Source organism: Manacus vitellinus, unplaced genomic scaffold (genome assembly GCF_001715985.3).
Source record: "Manacus vitellinus isolate BGI_N305 unplaced genomic scaffold, ASM171598v3 scaffold_36_pilon, whole genome shotgun sequence".
In the NCBI taxonomy this organism is placed as follows: Eukaryota; Metazoa; Chordata; class Aves; order Passeriformes; family Pipridae; genus Manacus; species Manacus vitellinus.
The window spans coordinates 7,026,585-7,049,270 of record NW_021940508.1 but is presented as its reverse complement, the minus strand read 5'-3'; the positions used below and the strand labels follow the sequence as shown (position 1 = coordinate 7,049,270).

The following is a 22,686-nucleotide window of genomic DNA, read 5'->3' as shown; positions in this document are numbered from 1 at the left end:
TTAGCAGACCTGCGCTTCACAAGGGTCCCTTCCCATCTGCAATCAGGATGGGTGTTTTGTTTGTGCAGTATGCCCTGGCAGTGACTTCTGATGTTTTTTTTTGTGAATGAAAACACCATGAGGGTTGTGTCTTGTGCTTGCTGTAACCAACTGTTCGATGGTTGAATTGAGCAGCCCTGCAGTTGCTATGCTGGGTAGAGGAGCAGCCTGTTGCTCCCTTTTCACTTCCCTCATTTATTTTGTTTGTTTTGCTTAGAAATTCACTATGGAGAGGTTGGGAAGTGCACTGCAGCTTACTCGCTCCCAAAAAACTCTACATAACCTGCTTTGAAATGCTGGCTGGGAAATGGGAGGAGAGCGCTATGGATGCTGTGCCCCCTCCGCTGGCTCCAGCTTTCTTCTTGGCTCAGGCAAACTGTGCTCTTCATAATCCTGAGCAAGAGCTGCTCAGAGATGGGAGAGGGACTTGGTTGGCTTTATTTCTTTCTTTGCGCTGGTGGACCAAATGTCTGCTCTGACTCTGAGTTCAGTTTGCATCCCTGCTCACTGCACTCCCACTGTACTCTGGAGCCGTTGGGAATACTGTTCCTCCAAAACTTCCATTTCCCCTTTTAGAGGATGGTGGTAACTCTTCTGCGCTTATTTTGCTCAGTAAATAGGGTGAAAATAGATGAGGTCATTGGTGTCTATACAGGCAGATTTGGCCTCCATTTTCTGTTTACTAGGACTGCATTAGTTATGAATAATGGCGCGTCAAACTACTCGCTCCAAGCAATTTATTCATGGGATTTGGCCCTGCTTGCTGTCTGAGAGTTGCCTGCCAACAGGATCTGATTTTTAAAATACACTTACAAACATGCAGCCGTTTGCCCGATCTGTTTGCAAACATATCTGGGCCTCTGGGTGCTGAGCAGCTGCTCAGCCCTGCTCTCAGGGTGGCACAGCTGGGCTCCAAAAATCACATCCTGATGTTTCAGTCCTTGGAGGGGCAGTGGCCATGTCCTTTGAACTAATTAAAAGAGATGGAAGACAGTAAGTCATGGGTGATTTTAAAAAGTCTTCCTTCTCTTTTTGCCCTAGGGAACGTCATTATGTGAAGCTGGCGGCACACACGCAATCCCAAGCCTTTGAGACAGGATTCCCTCTCTGACCCAGGAGAGACGGCAACAATTTCTAGCTCATTTCTTGCTGTCTGGCAAATTTTACATCTAATTTTTTGCTCTGTCACATCCCCACGGAATATCCCTTGATTTATGTGGTGTCTGAGTCCAAAACAAATGCTTTTGCTGGATACCTGTGTTCTCTCCAAGAAAGGGTCCTGCTCCCCAAACTTGGATTAAAAAGCCAAAACCAAAAAGAAACCCCCTCTTGCTGTGGTGTGGGTGGAGAAGGGATACAATAGCCCACGTGTGATGAGAGGCATCCACAGGTTAGCCCTGTCCTCCTGCTGCTGGTGCGACGTGCACCATGCGCCGCTCTTTTCCCAGGTATTGCTCGTTTGATCGATTACTTAATTTGCACACTTGTGTGACAGAGACTGTCATGCAATGGCTCTTTTGTCGTGCTGAACTGAAGGATTTTATTCTTGGGAGACAGTTTAGGCTCCGAGATGCTTCCCGAGAATGCCTAGACTGTTGTTCCCATGGGCCATATTTGGAAATCCCAACTGTTTCTGCTTGGCCAAAAGCACCAGTTGATTTTAAGGGACGTTTTGTTTGTGTTATTGTGCAAGTTTCTGGCCCCTGGTGGCCTTGAAAGGAAAAAAAAAAGCCCAACTCACAAGATATTTGTACTAATTAAACAGTGGGGAATTAGCTTCTCTTCTCCACAGGTTTGGTTTTTAGGCTTCTCTCAGGCTTTTTGCACATATTTCCACAAACCTCATTAACGTGGATAGTGGATGTAACACAAAATTGGGCAGTTTTTTCCTCTCGTGTTTGGGGGCATGCAGACTGAAGATTAGAAGATTAAGGATGTATTCCCTCCACCCAGTTCCATTACCTCCAGTTCCATATCCCCTCCCCTGCCTCTCCAGGAAAAAAGGCTCCTCAGTTTATTAGGGGGTGATTTATGCCAGCAGCCTGTCCTAGGTCCTTTGTGCTGCTGCCTCTCTCCCTGGATATAGAGGGTTTTTGGGAGAACTACATCCTGGCCAAGACAGCGAGAAGGATGCACACCTCCCCCTGGGTACCACACCACAACTGAAAGTCTTATTATTTTTATTATTAAATTCTGAAGTCACTGGTGAACTCAAGAATCCCCCTTTGTCCCAGGAAAGCAGTCCCTGGAAAGCCACCAACGGACTGGTCTCTGGTAGTTAACCTCTGCTGCCAGTGGAGCAGGCTGGGTGCCTGCTACAGGAGCCCTGCTCAAGCTCTCCCCACCCCAGGGGCTTATCCTGCCTGCCCCAGGCTCTGCTCCTACAGAAACCCAGCGGCTTTGTTGAAGGGCAGCTCCAGCTTCTAACAAGGATTTCAATTCACCAAGTGTGGATGAAGAGATCAATGGGAGCCCAACCATGCACTGTTCCCCCTGCGCCTCTGCAGTTTCACTCCATTAATCTTCTGCGGTCTCATATTTGGCTGTAAGGAAATATGAAAGGGATTTTGGAGGGAGGAAGATTACAATCCAGAACCCTCTGGATTGTAACAGATGCCGTGATGTTGCTTGCAGTGTGTGTGATCACAGGGGCAAAGGTCCTGCTCCCCAGAATTTGGAGCTAAGGACTAAATCCCTCAGCCCACATCACGGCAAGCGCCTACTTCTTGCTCCACCAGGGTCTCTGATTTAGAGCACAAATTCCTCTCCTTCATGCAAGAGATTCTCGCTGAAACACTCCCCCTTTGAAGGAATCTGTAGGATTTTTTTCTCTCCCCCTCCTGTACAAAATCACACAGTCAACAAAATCTTTTCCAGTGCTAATCCTCAGCTATGCAGGAGGACTCCTCCAGCCCCACGATAGTAGGGGAGAGACAGATGTTCAGCAGATAATTAGTGCAGTTGTGCAGCGCCTTCCTGCTCGAAGCCTGGATGCCAGAGCCTCCAAGTAAGTTGCTGTGTGTCTGCCTGCATCACTTTGTGCTGTGAGACCTCTTTGGAAAACTAGAGCCAATGGGACTTGCTGCTTTAGGATACATCACACTCCCTAGAAAAGTCCTCTCTTGCCCCAGTTGCTGGAGCCATTTCTGCTCCGTTATCCATTTAAGCATTGCTGAACCTCTCTAAAGTCTTTTTCCTATGGGCTACTCTTCCGAAAGGGTGCTTTTTTTTTCCCTTTTGGAGGTTTTCTGAAATCAAAGGTTAAATTGTGGGACAGAATCATCTCCTTCCCCATGAGTGTAGCAGCACCAAATGGAAAGAGAAGTGATGATTTCAGCACAGAGCAGGGAAACACTAACAGTGTCTAGAGGTTTCGTTTCTTAATGACATTTTTGAGTGGTTTTCAGAAGCAGCCAGAAATGGCATAGGTTGCATTTGGTTGGAAACCAGGGAAGAGGAGTCCTGACTCCTGTTGGACAAAAGATGTGAAGTTGGGTTGCAAATCCTTTGCAGAAACTAGGCTCTGTGGGAACGGGAGGCTCACTTTCACATTTTTTCATGGTGGTCTTGAGGTCCATCATGGGCTTAATTGTTTCTAGTAATTGTATAGGATGGATGTGATGGCATCTTTGAAAAGCCAGGTCATTTGCAGGGTGTTGGAGTGCAGCTGGGGGATGCAATGCAAGCCTGTCTTCCTGGTGGGATTCCTACACCAACATCTAAGTGTATACCCACAAGGAGAAGCTGACAGCTATAGTAGTCAAAGGTTAGAAGTGTTAGAAGCATTAGATCCTCCTGCATTAGGACGCTGAGAGGTCTTAATGGTTGGACTTGGTGATATAAGGGATCTTTTCCAAACTTAAGGTTCTGTGATTCTAGGTTTTTGTGGCTTACTTCCCCCTGACTAGGAGAGAGTGGAGATGAGGAATTCCTAGAGCAGCAGCATGCTCGTTCCCTGAGAACGAGCACCGGCATCTCTTCTGGTGTCAAGAGGACCTGCCCAAATTTCCTCTGTGGCATTCCCCATCTGCCTATCCGTCCTAGTCTTCATTGGATTTCGGACTATGATGGTTTGCAGAGCTCCTGGTACCCCTGGTACCAACTCCCCAGGACAGGTAAGGGCTGTGCCTGTGGCAGCTCATCACAGGACTGATGACAACTCATTGCACACACATAAAGGTATCCTGTGATGAGGAGACCTACACCAGGGCATGATCCTTTAACATGCTCTCCAGCAAATTTGGTGTCTTCTTTTAAATTTTGGTTATTTATTCAGGCTCAGAAGCACTGCTTGCTTTCCGTGTTCTCGTGGGATGGGGATGACCTGCGAGGTGGCTGGCCATGCTTGGCCCCAGCAGTTGGAGCAGTCTGCAGGTCAGCGAGTAGAATAGCAATGGGAGAGCCCAAAAGTGGAGTCAAATCACTTATACTTCCTCTGTCCTCCTTTGGGCACCTTTGTACCTTGCTCAGTATTTGCTCTGCAGCACGAACTGACTCTGTACACAGCACCCACTGTTGTAAGATTAATCTTCTGGGGTTTTTCTTTGTTCCAAAAAAACCCATTTTTCAACAACAACAACAACAAAAAAGGGTAACTTTTGATGCATATCATTCTTCCCTTCTTGCATATGTTCATTTTTGATTCAATATACTGTTGAAACTTTTCTTCCTGTGCAAAGTGAAATTCCCTGAAAAAGGGCAAAGCCTGCTTGTGTGCATTTATTTTTACCAGATCTTGAAATAATTTGTGACTTAAAAGGAGAGAGGGGGGAAAAATAGTCTGTTCCTGATTGAGACCCACTGAGCATTACTGTGATAGAACCAAAAATAATAAAGTAATGAGCAGCTCTAACCTTAGCTTAATTAACACATCATTAAGATCAAGTGCATGGAGAGGTAGCAGCTCTGTGCCTCTGTGCCTGGCACAATGCTCTTACAGCTGAACTGGGAGGCTTGGCAACTCAGGAAATGTAAAACAATTTATTTCTTATTTAAGTGTTTGTTCTTTAGCCCCAAAGAATAACCTAAATAATTTCTCCAGGGGAGACCTGCAACACACTCATAGCAGTTTTGAGGTACGGGTGGGAAGAAACGAGTTTTGTGAGAAAGGGCAGCGTGTGACGAGGAAAGGTTTGCTCAGAAGTGCAGGCAGGTCCAGATCTGGATCCTCGACTGCTGAGAGCAGTCAGGAAAATGGGAGATGACTGAAAGCTTTTAGTGCCAGAGCTATTTGTTGATGTTCGAGGCAGATCGCTTTCTGATCTCATCTCCCCTTGCACTGGGCTTGGAACCAGAAGGAGAGGTAAATGGGTCAAGATTCCCAGGGGGGCAGTGAGAAGGGCCAAAAAGCAGGCGTCCGCAGGGGGAAAACAGTCGATTTGGCAGGTCTGGAGTTCATTGAGAAGTTATTGCTTTGGAAGGCACAGGAATATCTGTTGGGAGTCATAGAAGAGTTATTGGTGTTGGAAGTTATGATGTAGAATTATGGTGGAGGATATAGAGACCCTTATAGAAGCTCAGCAAACCTGTGAATCCATCTATCTAAGCACCCTCAATTCCCACTGAAATCCTCTTGGAACAATAATAATCATTTAACAAAGGAAATGGTTTTTGACCCAGACAACTAAATGCATTTCCGCTTAGTGCTTCCCAGCCTTCGCCTGATGCTCAGCCGTGTGTTGAGGTTGCCTGTTACTTTCCCAGACATCAAAGGCTTTGAAGGAAAAAAAAGAAATTGCAACTCGGGAAAAATTGATTGTTTGCCATGAAAATCTCTCCTGAAAAGAGCAATCTGAAGAACAATTAGCCAGAGCCATGCAAGCACAGTTGCCAAGGAAAACACAGCCATGGGCGAGGATTCCCCTGGGAGAGGTGGTGCAATGCCCTACTGGCACAGGAGTGGTTAAGGAGGATGAGGGCATTGGAGAGACCTTAATTGTCTCCTTTAGTCAGGTTTTGTAAGGGCTCATGATGGAGGAGGATCTGTTTCCAAGCGAACGCTGGCAGGAGGGAGTGGGTGAAACCCAGAGCTTTGCTCTGCTTTTGGAATGCCAGGTCCTGTCTAATATAACAAAAGCCCAAAGAACACCACGTCCTGGATGGAGGGACTGATCTGGTGTGTTACCCTCTCTCCTTCAGGTAGGGAACTGGGGCTCTGAAGCGCTGTTTCTCCTATAACTAAATGTGATGGTACCCACACACTGCTTCTGCTGGACACCTCTAGCACAGACACTTACATGCACCAGCTATTCTTCTGTGAAGCCCCGTTTGGGTGATGAATATTTAAAGGTAAATGATAATTTTGGGTCATGAAAGATCACTTTCTACCTGCAAGCTGCAACATCTCTTCCTTGACAATGGAGAGAAATAAATCCAACCTTGTACAGTTGTGTCTGCAGAAGATACCGCAGGCATCTGGGATGGACATGACTCTGCCTCCAATGCCAGTGGGGCCACATTCAAGCATCGAGTTCATTCTGCCATTGCAAACTTGTTCCTTTATTTTTGGTGTATTTTGGACAAAAGAATGATCATTCTGAGAAGGGATCAATAGCTCAGCCAAGCGTTCAAGTTATTAACTCACAAACAAACAGTGTCAGGGCTGATGGGAGGAGGAAGAATGTCAATTTTCTGTGCAAATGTTATTGCAAGGAGCCTTCAAGGAGTGTTTTATTTGGAAAATCAGAGCTATAGGAGACTGCTGTTCTCTTGCTGGGAGAAGGGAGAGAGTTGGGAAATCAAATAATGTATCTGGTAAAGTGTCTCAGGGGGGTTGACCTTCTGGCTGAGGGTCAGCCTGAAGGGACCAGATGGGGTAGGATTCCTCACTTTTCCTGTCCATCTGCCCATTTATCTTTGCTCCCTCCAGTGAAAAGGCTCTCTGCCGAGTCTCCTCACTCCTCTCCCCCTGTTTCTGAGATGTTTACCTTCACAGGCGAAGAACATGAACCTGTCCTGATTCTTTCCAGCAGGAAAAAAAGATGGGCTGTTCTGTTCAAGCCATCCTTCACTGGAGGTGGCTAGTAAAAAATGGGGAATCACCATCTTGGCTGCACTCATCACTCTTAGGGCTACATATCAGAGGGCTGTGTCTCATCCTCCTTTGAATCCTCATCCTCCTTCTTCCTACTCTGGTGTGCCAGTGTTTTACATTGCCTCAGATCATTTCAATCTCACTGCCTTGTGCCCATAATGAAGAGTGGTAGAGGGCTAGAGGGCCGGGCTGGCAGCTGGGACTGTCCCAGTTCTTAGCAGACCCAGGCATGCATCAAAATCTTTGAAATCCCAACCCTTTCCCCCTGTTATTTCCAGTGTCAGCAGTGACTCAATATGTAAAAAGTATTACCAAGGTCGGAGCGTATGCTTTAAATCTCAGCTGCCACAGAGGAGGTGGTTTTGCAACACATAAAATGTGGTTGCTGTCTTGCCACATCCCAAATTTGCAATGGACCATGCAATGTGCTCCCTCACCTGATGTTTAGGAAGTAGATGGGGAAAATCTCTATTTCATTCCCCTTTGCTCGGGTTTGTCCTGCTGCTAAAACCAGAGGCGGTGAGGTAGGTTTTCTTTAATGTTTTGGTGTGGATGTCTCTTATTGAAGTTTTTGCAGCTAGTGTGTGCTGAACCCTTATCCTGCAAGGGTATTGCTGTGACACCAAAGAGCACTGTGAGGGCAACAGAGAGGAAACTCCAAGGCTGCCTGCTCAGCAGGTTAATGTGTTGCCTGACAAGCTTCCAAAACCTGATGTTAGTATTAGAGAGTGCGTGCCTGTAGCTGCCTGCGCCAAACCCTCTGCCCTTCTCCGCACAGGAAGTTGGGTCCAGATTTTGGGGAGGCAATGCGCTGCTCTAACCCAACATAGGTGCAAGGAAGGGCTCCTGCCCACCTAACCCCCTCACTGTGCACCACCAAGAACACCGTGCTCTCCTTTCTGCTGGTAAAACTTTATGGGTAGCAGCTCCCCAGGGAAACAGAGCCTGATGTTTCTAGAGAGCTTGCGGCCACTTTGCCTTTACAAGCCTCTAAAAGTGGAGTGGAAAAGCACCATGCAATTAAGGCAAATTGGGGTGAGTTAATTAGCCCAGCCCTGCAAGGTCTTGCTCTTTTGATGCCTCTGTTTCTGTAATCCTGTGGGGATCTGTGGCTGCAATGGGCAAACCCCTAGCCACAGTGGTGCAGCAGAGCCTGGGAGCTTTTTTTACCCCCAAAAGGAGCCAACCTGGTTTTGGGATTCAAGGGTGTACACTGCTGATGCTGCTCAGCAGAGGGGCCCAGTGTTCCCAGACTCAACCATTGTTACTCTGCTTGCTGAATCACATCTCTTAAGCTGGGTTTTTAGGTCCTGATGTCCCAGTTGCTGGAAGCAACAGATGTCATGCCTAACCCACTTGGCTGCATCATCATTCCCTTATATACCCCTTGCTCACACATCTGCACATCCCAGGAACGCTCCCATGAGCATTGCAGTGTCTTACCTGCTGATGAAAAGCCTTTTCCTCAATTAGAGGTGGAAAAAATAGTGAGTGATGGCATTGGGTTCACATCCAGTGAACTTCTCCTAGTGCCTGTTTGCCGTACAGCATCATGCTGGGCTCCTGAGGAAGTGCATGAGGTGGGTGATGCCTTGCTGAACAGCAGCTATATCCCAGAAGGCAGCTGCTTGCAGTTTTGTGTTGCATTTCTCACCCCCAAAAGCTCACACAAGTTGGTAGTAACTTGCTGCTGTGCACATCATGCCCTGACTCATACACCAGAAGAGTTTAGAGTGGTGGAGGGGACACACGGTTTGCAGAGCAGAGAAGGCAAAACAGCAGAACTTTGCCCTTGGATGAAACAAGAAAATCTGATCGTAAAGTCCAACACTTTATTCCACGTACAGCAATTCCTTATGAAAAAAAAATGAACGAAGCCTTCATATTTTTGCAGAGCTCTGGTCCCAATCAAATAGCTGGACTGGGAGAAACATTAGAAAATGGGGGAACAATCTCATGTTAGTCCATTGGGAAAGTTAATAGACATTTTCCATCCCAAATTTGTAGGATTCTGGGCTTTTCGCAATAGCTGTTTTACTTAAACCACAGCTCTGTGCATTGCCTCGCTCAAACTGACGGCTCCTTCCCCTCCAGCGGCCCCACTTGTCTCATTAAAGCTCCCACCTTTCCGCTGCTCAGCTGAAAATCAACAAAGGGAAATTTAGGCTGGATATCAGGAACAATTTCCTCAAGTTGACCGTGAAAGTGCCTCCAGGGAGCAGCAGCAGAGGGTTCATTGCTTGCAGCGTTTAATGGGTTTCCCATCTTAGGTGTGAGAGGGAGGGCAGCCTGGGCTTGGAGCTGTCCGGGCAACACTGAGCATCCCTGGCTGTGGGCGGTGGTCTTGTTGGTTTTTTTGATCATTTCCCTAGGGAGAAGCAGAGCAGGTGTTGCTTCTCCTCCTTCCTTACTGCTCTCACCCCAATACTGCAAGAGGGTCAGTGCGGTGGCTTTCCCCATTAATAAAGCCAGAGATAACTCCCTGTCTGGGACAGTGACCGAGGCATGTTTGACTTGAAACAGCATGTTCTCACTAGCTGTCCAAAAACCGATTTCAGGTGAGAATAACTCCACACATGTGCTGGGAAAAGCAAATGCCTTCATTCAATGACTCACTTTCTTTCAGCATCTCATTGTTGGCCCTGCATTTGCTGGAAGGGGATTTCGCTCACAGTTTTGCTGTCCCAGGTTGGATTGGATTGGCTCTTCCCTGCGTTAAGGTGAGCCTGTGTCTGTACTTCTCAATATTGCTGCTCTGGCATTTATTGTATGGATGGGAAACTGTTTTTCCAAATAGAGTGTGGTATCCTGCTCCATGTCCCATCATGGCGAGTGCGTAGAGCACCATTTCTGCTGAGTCCTGGCATCAACACATTGCACCTTCTCTGCAGCCCCTAAGGGGCAATCACTAGAGAGGCTCCCAAAGTATTCCTTTTCTGGTTGTGGCATGTCACTGAGTTGGAATTAAATTTCATACTGCATTTTAAAGAAATTATTTCAATTTGAAATGCAATGTCTCGTGTCAATTCTCCTTGACCAAAAAAAGTGGTCAGGGAGGATGGAGGAGCTGCTACTTTTCTGAGGTCAGTCAGTTTGAATGGAGCAAACCATGTTTTCCTGAGTGGAATGCTTGCTGCAAAATTATCATAGAGGATGCTTTGAGGTGGAGGAGTCCTGGGAAGCAGCAGGCATAGGAAGGGCTGACTGGTCATTTCTAGCTGGCAGTACAGGCAGGAAGTGCTCACGGAGGATCAGCTCTGAAGCAAACATCCTGCAGAGATAAGCCGAGGGGTCAGCTTGGAACTCAGACAGTGTAAGATATGGGAAGAAGAGTCAATGAGGAAGACACAAAGCCCTAAGGGAAATGAAACCCTCATCCAGGCTCCTGCAGCATGTGGGAGGACTTCTTGGAAATCAGTGGTTTTGAGGAACAGAATACCTAAGCATCTCACAAATATATTCAATCTTACCTTGGATCACTTTTAGCCTGAAAGCCTGGTACATGGAAAAAGGCAAAGAATGATCTCATAGTTTAGCATTCCATCATATAGTTGCTGTTGCAGAAGCTTCGAAGGGAGAAGAAACCACACATTTGCGGTATGAGAGAGAGACCAGTGCTTTCACAGTCCATGTTCCTCATGCTGCCGTGTAAGTATCTTATGGCTGTTTATGGGCATTCCCATTGCAGTGACCCTGGAAGGCCATACATATGATGGGGAGAAGAATCCCAGAGTTTCTGGGAACCACCATTTCAGGGTGTTGGCAGGTAGTATCCCACAGTGATTTTTCTGGGTCACACGTCCTTCCTTTCCCACCCTCCCTCCACAGCTGGTGTTGAATGAATGCAGAGGAGGACATTCAATCCTTTCTTTGAGTCATTTCATAACCTAAGGCTAAAGGCTACAGATGAGCATGGCCTGTGGGGGACAGGGAACAATTGAAGGTCCTGGTCAGCATGACAGGCAGTGGTGTCAGTGCAGCAGCCGCCAGGCTGTTTTAAAGCAGAACCCTCTCTAGATAGTTTTTAAAAATGTACGTGATATCTCACAAAAACATGGTCGGGGTGTGGATTCCAGCTGTGCACTTCAGAGATTTCCGATCTTTTGTTTCCCGTGCATGAACCCAACGCACTAATCTGCAATTTGGGGTCTGACTCTGCTCTTTGCTCCAGCCGGCGGAGCTGTGCCGGGAAGTGGGACGCCACGTGTGACCCGCAAGGGCTCAGCAGAGAGCAAGCCAGGAGCAGTGAGGGGGAAGGGGAGCAGGTTGGGCTTGATTTCTATGGCTCAGCCTGCAAAATGCTGTCCTGCCATGCAGGATGCTGCTGGGAGATGGGACATCTCCTTGGATGCTCTTCTAAAGACCAGGGGTCCTTGCAGCCATCTGCTGCCCTCACAGAAGAAGCACAGTGTCTGGGCTCTCCTGGGCTGCACCCACATCCCAGCTCTCTGAGGAGGCCTTTCTTGGAGCCTTGCGCTTGGTACAAAGATGTGTGCTGAAGCTGCAGGCTTTGGGCAGCATCCCATGAGGGTATAGCTGCTGCTGATATGAGTGCAAGCAGGCTCTGAGTAGGGGCAGAGGTGGTGCAGAGCCCATTTTCCTCATGCATCACAGAGGACCAGCATGATGGGGGTACATTTCTCCAGGCCTTTGCTCTATTAGCATTTTTCTTAGCACCTCCAAGATGTGTCCTGGGTGTCTGTGCCCTCCTGGGCACAGGAGCTGCTGCTGCACTCCCATGGCATCTGTGGGGAGACTCAAGAAAAAGGATGAAGACGTGCAGCCCACCACTGGAGCCAACACTGGCAGGAGCCAGGTCAGGAAGTTCAAAACAGTCTGGAGCCACTGTGTACCAGTCATGCAGGCAGCTGGGTACACCAGCCTGAAGAGATTCTTTGGAAGAAGCCAAGGCCATGTAGCAGGGCTGCTCCTGTACTGTGCTGTGGACTGGGAGCTATTCCCTTTGGGGAGCTCAGACCCAGCCCTGCAGCCTTTCCCTGAACTTTCTTAATTTCACCACTGACTTCAGTGAAGTGAGGGTTTCCCTTGTGCTGGCTGTCACGAATGCTTGTCTTGCGATGGAAGTGACATTTGTTTTCTGCAATGATGACATTTTGCCCTCCCAGAGCCAGTTGAATTCTTGCTAATCCTCCCTTCTCTCGATTCACACATTTTTTCTTCGTTCTGCTCCTAGACCACGGCGCTTTGCTAAGCATCACAGTCAGCAGCAGGTAATTTAAGCACACATCTGCTTGCAATCTGGGAGAAAGGAGAGAGGCAGTTTGTCTTTGTTAGAAGCCTAGCGGTCATGACTCTTTGCTTACCTGATGGCATTAAGGCTTTTTTTGTGGCTCTGTGGGGGCCAGGTGGGAACCAGGAGTTAGATAGAATGGGGACAAGGTGCCCGGCTTTGATCCCTTGCCCAAGGGTATCACTGGGGACATTCAGCCAGGGTTGATGTGCTGCATGACCCAACTTGAGTGCTGGTATCTGCTGAGTTTTGCTTCCTCATCTCTCTTCCTGTAGGTCCTCTTCTTGTGGTCTGCTGGACTTCCAGCCTTCTCCATTGAAGGCTCACTATCCTGCTCGCCAATGGCACCCTGGTCTGATAGATAGGGGAGACCACTGGAGTTGGGGTCCAGGCCCATGCCCTTATTTCAGAAAAGCTCTGGGGTTTTGGTCTAGTCCCTATGGATGAGGCAAGGAACACAGGATGAGCAGGATGAGGTTGGAGCTATTGCTGGGGCTGCAGGGAGATTAAATAGCACAACCCTGTAGGAAACGAAGGTTTGTCTCCTTCCAGTGCTTCAGGGCAAACTTGTTTCAGCAAATCCTCTGTCCCCTATTGCTATTCCTTCCCTTGTGTTTCCTCTTAACACAGCAAGCTGCTTGGTTTATTTTTGGAGCTACCCACTCCCCACCAGCAGCAGAGACATGCCAGGGCATTCATGTATCAGAAAGGCTGAAGGTGTGGAAATCAGGAGATACTGCTGACTCTCCTGGGAAAATAAGGACACATCCCTACGTTTTTCCAAGAATCCATAGGAGTGGAGCAGTGCTCTGATGATCCCTCTGCTGCCATTTGAGACTGGGGCTATGGAAGGATGCTGCGACCCTGACACACTCTGCACTCACCCCTTGCAGACCTCTCCTTTCCTGTTCCAGTCCCTCTGACTAGTTTTTAAATGTATCAGAGCCTTTCTTCATGTGTTCTTAAGTTTAGACTGCTTGCCTTTTCTCTCGGTGTCCCAAAACAGCTGCTGAATGGAAGGCAATCTTTTTCTGATATTCAATACCGTAAGCAGGAGTGATTTGAAAATGTGTTGATTCCTTAGACTGTGGGAAAAAGACCTGTACTGCTGGCAAAACTGGGCTGAAAAGTAATGTGGGTTTTTTCCAGGGTGGTTTTTTTTTCTTTTTTCAATGGGTTCATGGAAAAACAACTCATATTTCTTCATTGCTTTGAATTTTCCCTGGAGGATTCTAGGGGGCTGAAGTCTTGTATTTCTACACTTGCTTGCAGAGATGGCAAAATACAGTGGACTCACACAAAAGCCTCATATTTGGCAGCACTGGAAAAAGGGGATTTTTGTAATGCCCTGAAGTGTCATTCTTACAGCCCACAAAAGCCATACATCCCCAAGAGGAGCCCAATGCTGAAATTAGCTGAGCTTACAGCCACATGAGTGGAGTGAAGTGGCTGTCCCTCAGTCGGTGCCAGAGGAGCTGTGCTCCCCGACCCTTGCTCTGACACAGATGTTTTGTGTCACACTCGGGTCCACTGGGAGCAGTGCCAGGGCTTTCTACTCCCAGCACCTTCAGGGCATTCATGAGGGAATTGCTCCCAGCATCGGGCTAGGCCCCGCTGGCCGAGTGTGGGGTGAGGTGTCTATACCCACGCTTGGCCCGGATGCCGTGCTATCGGCTCTGTGTGGGATTTCCCCTGTCCAGCCAGCAGCCTCAGGTTCTCTGAAGATTGTGAGTTTGAGATATGTGTAATATTAGTCCATGTCAAGCCTATGGTTTCCAGCACTGCTGGCTTGGGCTTTTACAGGCTGGCTTGCTGTCACTCACCCACGGGCTGTCTAAGTTAGCTTAATGAGGAAGCCAGGCTAAGATGAAATAATTAATGCAGCTGTGGAGCAGAGATATAGGAGTCTTTGGGGAATAAGGGAGCTGGCCCAAATCTTCCTCCCCAACCTAAGCGCTCCAGACCTTTGTGAAGATTCGGAAATACTCTATTTCCACTGGGTGCTGAAGGTGGGTCTGTCGTCCTTCCAGCCCAGGATGCTCCCAGGAGCTCTCAGAATCAGCTGTGTAGGCACAGGGATCTGGACTGGATTCAGGGCAGCCACTGGGCTGGGACTGAGAGCTGGGAGTGCTGTGGGGGGCCATGGGTGTTTTGGGAGGGTAAAACCTCCATAACAGGAGAGAGGAGAGCAGTGCCAGGCTCTGGGGGGATGGTTTGTGGTTGGTATCCTCTTCTTGGCTCTGAGAGTGGGGAGATGGGCCAGAGACCACTCACTTTGGGCTGGCCCTACTCCACCAGTGTGAACGGGCAGCGTCAAGGGGAGGCACCCACTCCCACTGTGGTCCTGCTGCTCAGCACGAGCCCAAATTAAAGAGGGTTTATTTAGTAAACCCATTTCGGGATAAAGCTTTTGATTTATAGGCACCCCAATAGTGCTCCAAGGAGGACTTGTACAACTTTAACTGCATTTTCTCAGCATCACACCAGCCCAATAAAAGAGAGTTCATATGCGCTGCACAAATTCTCACTTCCAATATAAAAAAGGTTTTATGAGAGTGGAAGTCTCGCTGGCTCTGCGGGGCCGGGTGTATTGGCGGATACTCCGCGTGACAGACCCTTGATTCCTCTTTGAGTTGTCAGACTCCAGTAGCATTTACAGCTATTTAGCTATCAAATTTTATGTGCGGCTCTGAGAGAAGTGTGTCTTTTAAATACTGCTCTGTCTCATAAACAGCAGTCTGTTAAACCGTGTCAATGGTACAAACAGTTTGTGAAGCCGTCCGATGCAATCGCCTACAGCTCCGCTCATTACCTGAGCAGCAAAGTGCTGAACAACTCAACAAGTTAATTTCTCGAGCCAGTTGCCTTGGCTGGAGATCAGCTTGCCAAGGAAAAGCTGGTAATAACCATGCTCTAGCAGCCCGGATTTGGATCATGTTTTAGCTAGCGTCTGTAAAGCCCTGCTTGCTCAGTGCTCCGTTGGACAAGAGTCTGGTGTTTGTCATCTGCACTGTGGTTATATCAAGAGGCCACCAGCAAGATCACATCCCTCATTTTCCAACCAAAAACTTCAAAGCTCAGGATCTTCTCCTTTCTGCAGAAAGGCCCTTTGGTCTTCTCTTTGGTCTTCCTCTTTGGAGAAGGACCTGGAGGCAGGACATTCCCAGGGTGCTAACCTTGACCATGACCATAATAAAATGGTCATGTTATTGCTGTTATTGCTGCTTCAAACTTCCCCCTAGGATATCCCTTTCCTGTCACCTTCCCCCTCTGTACTTTTCCCAGCCACGGTGCCGGGGAACAGCGTGTACCACATTGCATCTCCATTCTATTTATCTGGTGACCCAAACTGAGCCTGTTTGCCTTGGATGAGAAACAGAAGCTTGCTCGCCCTCTTTGCTGATAGTGCAATCACGCCAGCTCCAATGCTTGGGATATAATTTATGGACTCTGAGCAACGGTCGGAACTGAGCCAGACGTGAGCTTGCAGACTCTTCTATTTCCTTCTTTTCTCCTTTTTTTTCTTCTTATTACTTAAGCACAAACTGGTAACTTTTTGTGTGTTTTTCAAGCCTGTGCCACTTGTAAGGTGCAGGTTGTGTGAGGAGCCCAGGCTGGGGGCACCTTCACCCCGGGGCGCGGGCTAACGAGCTGCTTGCATGTCTAATTGCCGCCGTGCGCTGCAGACTGGGAGGTTTGCTCTCCCATCGCTGCTGTTTCCGTGTGCAATGAGCCGGGGGACGGCGGGGAAAAATACATATGTGCGTGTGCAGCATGGTTATTTTCAAATACGAAATTGCACCTGCAAAAATAGAAGCCAGGAAGGGGCTGGCGAGCGGCTCGGAGCTGGGAGGCGCCATGCATGCGGAGCAGGGATGGAGACGGCGTCTCCAAGTTTCTTTCCCATGCTCGCGCCGCCTGATAGTCTTAGCGGACATTACTTTTCCTCCCGCTTGCATTTCAATTAATCATCTGCTTGTCAGCGCTCTTCCCCCCAGCTCCCCTCCCCGCCAAGTCTCGGGGAGCAGCGCGCACACATGTAAGCGCCCATGCACGCAGCCTGCGTGCTGATGGGGTTGGCCGCTCGTTAATCACTTACTGGTGTCATGCGAGTCGGTCCCCACAGAAGGAAATCTGGAAAAGGGGAAGACAGCCATCTCCTTGGTCTTCACTGATGGGGATGAGCTGAGCACAGTATCTGGCCCTGGTATGTTGCAGTCCCATGGTCTCTGTCCATATCCATGGTCTGCATCCCACTCCAGGCAGAGAGCTGTTCAGATTTGTTCAGTCAGACTTTTCTTTCCAACGTGTTCAAAAGGAGCACTGAGCAGAGCCATTCCCCTCAGAATTTGTGGTGGAATTCTTCATATTTAATTTTTCTTAGCAATGGCACGTTCACCCATCCTTCCAGGTGAGAAATGACCTTGCCAGCCTCCTGCCTTAGGCAGGGTGAATACTGAGAGGGGACCAGTTGAGTTTGCCCATTTGGGTTTTGAAAACCTCTAGGTCCCCACAGCCTATTTGGGTTTGTCTTCTAGCAGGTGACTGTCATAGGAAAATGTCTTCCTTACAGCAAGCCGGAACCTCTCCTGTTGCAGCTCCTGCCTGTTGTCACTCATCTTTCCACCATGGAGGAAAGAGTCTGTTTGCATCATCTCAGGAATCTCTAGCTAGGAGCTGTCAGGTTGCCATTTGATCCCCGCAAACCCATAATTTCTTCAGGCTGCACAAGCCCTTTTTCTCAATTTGTCCTCATTCCTGCGTGCCCCAGCCTCATCACCACACTGATGGCCCTTCATGGACTTGCTGAAGGTCAGCAATGCCCATCTTGTACCAGGGCCCAAAAACTAGGCACAGTTCTCCAGATGTGGTTTAAGGACTTTTTTTTTTTCCATTTAATTTTTTTCCGTAGTGGATCTTGCAGACCCTGCCTAAGTATATACTTGGCATCAAATTTCCCCTCCAATTGGGAAACGTTGCCAAAAAATATGAAAATTAATAAAGTATGTGTGTGTGTGCGCACATTAGTGTGCACAGTTATTTAGGCATGATTCCTGTTTGGAAGATTCAATCGAGTTTTTTTATTATTAATACTTTTCAAGAGTGTGTTTAAGAATGACAGTTTGAGCCCTGCACTGAGCTGTCTTTGACTTCACTTCAGCCACAGAGATAGTAGGCTCAGATGGTTTCTTTTCCTATCCCCTCTCCTTGCCCAGGTTTCTCTCAAGTAGTGCTCTGAGTTTTCATCTACTGGGAAGAAGCTTTTCGGGGGCGAGTCAGGATCTGCTCCAGTCAGAATCTGCAGGGGCTGGTGCACCCTGTGCTGGGAGGTGCTGGAGCTGTAGAGAGCTGCTTGATAGGAATGAGGGGTCCAGCCAGAGCTAGGGAAAGAGAGCACAAATGCTTTAGGAAAGGTTAAAGAAGGTATGCAAGCTACAGGGCGGGAGGTGGTAGGGTTAGAGCACGTTAGAGGTAGGGTCTCACAGAAGGAGGGAGGCTCAAGGGAAGGAAGGAAGCATTTGCTGTAGGTGAGCGTCCCAGTGAAAGGGCTAGAAGATGCTCAGTGTGCAGTTGGCTCTGTCTGAAAGAGTTCACTGCCTTGTTGCAGAAAAACAAATGCTGCTGAGCCAAAAGCTGAGGGTGAAAGGGAGAGAGCCAGTAGCATTGGTGGGAGATGAGCCATGGCAGTCATCTCCTTGCTGGTACAGGCTCTGCTCTGCAGTCACAGTGGAGTATTTTCAGTCTTCTTGAGTTCTGCAGAAGGGCATTAGATAAAGCATCTACCGAGCAGCAGGACCAGGATGAGCCACATCCATGTCCTTGGGGTGGAGAACTGGGAATTGAACTGAAACTTCTTGCTGTGCCAGGGAGGTGGATGCTGGGCTTCCACTCTCCATCCTGGCAGCATCAGAATGGGCTCAGGCAACCAGAAAGGAGCAAAACCAGGGGCAGAAATCTGTTTCCCTGCATTTGCTGTTCATCTGTGTCTCTACCCTGTGGTGAGTGCAGCGAGCTGATGCGTATGAGCAGACCCGACTCTGGCTCAGCTTTTCCTTTGTTCTGCCGTTGACAAATATTCAGGGATTGAAAGTGAAATACTGTGCTTTCCTCTTCCAAAGTTAAAAAAAAAAAAAAGGGAAGAGAAGGAGCCCCTCTTGCATGCTGCACTGGCGAACCCTCGTCATCCTGTAGCAGGAGGCCAGCACACATGAATATTCCTGTGCAATATGCGCGAGTGATGAGCCCCATATGCAGGCCTTGGGAGAAATTAAATGTTTTCTACGGCATTTTCCAAAAAGCCTTTCTATCAAAGTGCTCGGTCAGGAGCCAAAAACGCCCCAGCTTTCGCGGCCCCAGCTGGTTGACACTTTTTTATTATTTTATTTTTAAATGCTGATGAATATTTTCTGATTAAAAAACAAGCCGTCCCCTAAACTGAGTCTTGCCCCAGTGGATGGATTTGAGCCAGAGTTTGGGAGGGGGCTAGAGGCTGCCAGGGACTCCATGGCTACTCTTGGCTGATGGTTTTTTTCTTCCTTCAGTGCTGGAGCTTGCAGGAAGGGTCCTGAGACAAAACATACATGTGGTCCACATCTGCCTTGCCATGCCTGGTGGAAGGCAGCCGGCTGGGCAGGGGTGGCACCCTAGTTCCTGCCTCCTGCCTGGCCCGTGAGAGGGCAGGAATGAGTACAGGCTCCAGGCAGGAGGTTTGAAGAACACCAGCCTCCCGGGTTGGAGATCACTGGGGTGTAGGTGGGCAAGGGGACTTCCAAGTCAAGTTGTCCTTCATGTACTGGCTGCTTTGCCTGCAAAAGTGAGAAGGAGCAAAGTCGTGGTGTGATTTTAGGGGTGGAAGGGATTGGGAGGGAGAGGGACCCTAAGGGGAGGCAGATGCACAGAGTGAGGCTTAATGCTGGCTCTTGAGCTCAGGGACAAAAATTCTTGACAGTTTTAAGGCAGATGAATGTGGTGCAGAGTTGGAGAGGAGCTGACTTCTGAGGAACTTAGGGATGTGGGAGATAGGCGCTGGTTCTGTGGACTGGAAGGAAAGAAGAACCTGGAGAGTCCAACGAGAGCCTGGCTGCTGGGACAGCAGGGTGATGTGCCCCAGCAGTGCAGAGAGTGTGGGGCCAAGCAGGAGGAGCAGCAAGCACGCTCCTGCTTAGTCCTGGAGTCTGGTAGCATGGCCACCTCCACACCCACAGGTCCTAGACTTGCCCCAGGATGAATTTAGACCTGGACCTGTGCTCCTTTGATGCAAGTCTTCACGGCAGATCACAGAGGCTACTTGCATTCCTTTTTAGCACTTGGCTTTGAGAGTTTACTAGTGGAAAAAGTGCCTTGGAGGAGGAATACTGGCAGCATCTACCCTTGCCTCCAGCCTCCTCTGCGGCAGCCACAGGGCTTGAGAGTGGAGCAAAGCTCAGAGAGCAAAGCTCAGGTGATGGAGAAAAAAACTGTTGGGGTCTTGCAAAGTGGGACCTCTCACAAGTGAGTTGTTTTTCTCTTATATATCCAAGCTGGTTTCAGACTGTTTCCAGTGTAGGTAGGTAGAAATATGATGGTATGTCCATCTTGGATACTGTATCCCATAAGCCATAGGAAAGAAAAAACAAAGAAAGGAACTGTGCAGTTTGACATCACTAAATCAGTTTTAGGGCTTGGTACCAATGTGTGCATCTTTCCTCCCTTGCAGGGCTGAAAACAAATTGGATTTTAATCCAATTTCTCCTGTATTGAATATTCAATTGATTCTGCTGGCTTTACATAGCAAAATCTTCCTCCAAGTGTACGTCTTGGCTTTCTTTTTTGGAAGGAGGCTGAGACCCAAATACAGTCTTGCACCATAGCTCACCTGCCAGTGGCAACATGCAGTGAGGCTCGGCTTGCCAGAGCTCATTGCTGCTCACAAGAGCCATGCTCAGAGGGAATCCTTGTTTCCAAAGGGGTATTTTGTTTCCCCCTTCGCTGCTGAGCCTGTCACATCACCCCGGCACGTGTTTCAGTGTACAGCCACTCCATCCTACTCCTTACCCCATGGGAATTGCTTCCCTGATGTCCGACAGCTAATACCCCCAAACAAACATGCTAATTTAAGAGCTGTTAAAGCCCGGGGGCAGCGGGAGGTCACAGTCAGCACAAACAGATGGTGTTTTGTCCTTGGTAATTAAACTTTCCTGTAGTTTTGGGCGGGAGACTTTCTTGACTTTTATTTCAGCACAGCTCCTCAGGTCAGCTCTTTCTCCCTCCTCATCCTCTGCTCCCTCTCAGCAGCCGCCGCTGGCGGGGTCTGGGATAGGACCCCTGGGAGAGCGAGGGTCTCCGCGGGGTTTCAGAGGTGTCCTCAGTGGCCCCTGGGGCTCACCCCAGATGCTCTGCTGGCTCCAGGCTCCAGCAGCCAGAGCCCCTCAAAGAGGCAGCAGTTGGAGGCCAGTGAGCAGTGGCAGCCCAGGGTGCTCCCAGCCCATTTCAGAAATGCTGCTGGGGGAAAGACCTTGGATTTCTGTTTCTTGGCTGCTTTCCCCTTCCACCAGCTCCATTCCAGGCAATGCCAAGCTGAGAGGGGAAAGTGGGGCAGAGGTCAGTGAGGTCCTGCTGCAAACTGAGGCATCAGTGATGGCGAGATAACTGCTGCCACGTGGTAAAGGTTAGCCTATGAATAGTGCCATTTAGGGGGTCAGAACAAAAAGGGATCGCTTCCTTCCCACTGCTTTACCATTTTGCAAGCAGGAACAGGTGCCCCAGTCCTACTACCAGTCTTAGGCTCAGTTCTGGGGCAGACCCCTGTGTCTACCAAAGAGGCTACTGGCAGCAGAAAGCCCCCTCCAGCATCACTGGCTGGGCTGCCCCTACCAAAGGGCAGGATTAATTCCTCCCTTCAGTGCCACCCTTTTCACTTGATGTCTGGGCATTACATAGACACCACCCATGCCTCAGCTTTCCCCTTCCAGTGCCCACTTAAAAAACTGGGTGCTGCTGTGGTGTCTGAGGACAGTCTCCAGCAGGCTGCACGAGGCATGCTGGGTGCCTGTGGGACCTCATGGGGTGAATGGGATGAAGAAAATGTATGGAACTGGGTGAAGCAATGAGCACCAAACCCTATCTGTCTGCAGTGTGGGCAGCGTTTCACTCCAGCCTGCTTTTCCCTGCTCAGGTTTTGGGCAGATTTCTTACAGTGGGGAGGGAGGCAGGGGGAAGCCCATATGCAGGTGGAGGACAAATGTCCTCACTGTCACACCTGTCCCACAGCAGCTTTACAGCCATTACAGACACACAGTCCTCAGCATCCTGAGCCCCTTCCTGCCTCCAGCAGTGTTTGCTGCCCTGCCTGGGCCTTGGAAGCTGCCTGGCTCCTGCCTACTCCATCCTCCTGCCAACTCGCACTGCAGGCAGGGGGGAGAGATGAAGCAAAGCAAAAACAAATCACAGTCACTGTCCCTGGAGGTATTTAAAAGACATGTAAATGTGGCACTTAGGGACATGGTTTAGTGGTGGACTTGGCAATGTTAGGTTCACAGTTGGACTCAATGAGGTCTTTTTCCAACCTAAACGATTGATTCTATGATTCCACGATCCTGAGGCGTCTCTGGAGGGGCAGCGTCAGAGTCATTGGAGTGGCTTCCTCTGTGCCAAGAAAAAAAGCCCAAACAAAAGAAGCAAGCTAAAATTAAAATGCCCAAGAAGCTCTGTACAACTGGATGTTCCATCACTTACTGCCCCAGCTGCTAAGCCAGTATCTTAATTCCCTCCCTGGACAAGACGGGCTGCCAAGGTCTCTTCCAGCGTTCCTCACTCCAATCCTGCTGGCATCCCTGAGCCCCTGCAGCACAACTTCAGACTCTCATCCCTGTCCAGTTCAGTCTTAGCATGCTGGCAAAAAGCAAACATGCCCTGCTCTCTGAGTAGCAGAGCTGTGGCCTCAGTCCTTGCCTGTGTGTGTTGATTCAAGAAGAAGATGTAGGTCTCCCTGGCTTGGGGACTTCACCACCAGAAGGTTTACGGGGGCCAAACCAGCATGGACCAAGCCAGCATGGACCTGCCTATGCTGATGTCCAGCCCCTTGCATGGGTGCTGCAGAGCACAGACCTCTAGAGGAGCAGGTTTGGGCTAATAAGGGATGCAGTCTTCATGTTTCAAGCAAGACCCTGTGAAACCTGTGTTTCCTGGTGCTATTGAGGAGGATACTGAAGCTCCAGCAGCCAGATACCCTCCAAAATCTCTACTAGCAGAGACCAGGCTCCTTAAGCTTGGCAAGGCTTGGAAATGCCTTGCTGCTCCATATCTGCTCTGCCATGGGCATCCAGCTGACAGAGGAAGTCTGGACAACAAGCTCTGTCCTCCCTTTTCTCTTTGTTTTGCTCTG

At 49.0% G+C, this 22,686-nt stretch overlaps 1 protein-coding gene across 2 annotated transcripts in view; it reads left to right on the top strand.

Moving 5' to 3' along the window:
* CNTFR (ciliary neurotrophic factor receptor) overlaps positions 1-22,686 on the top strand; it is a 203,317-nt gene that overhangs the window by 88,141 nt on the left and 92,490 nt on the right. Inside the window, exon 3 of one of the 2 annotated variants that reach the window (XM_029961543.1) lies at positions 9,699-9,792. The exons of the other annotated variant lie outside the window; for it this stretch is intronic. Coding sequence (XP_029817403.1) covers positions 9,699-9,792 — 94 coding nt within the window. The remainder of the gene's footprint in view (positions 1-9,698; positions 9,793-22,686) is intronic. 2 annotated transcript variants of the gene reach the window in all.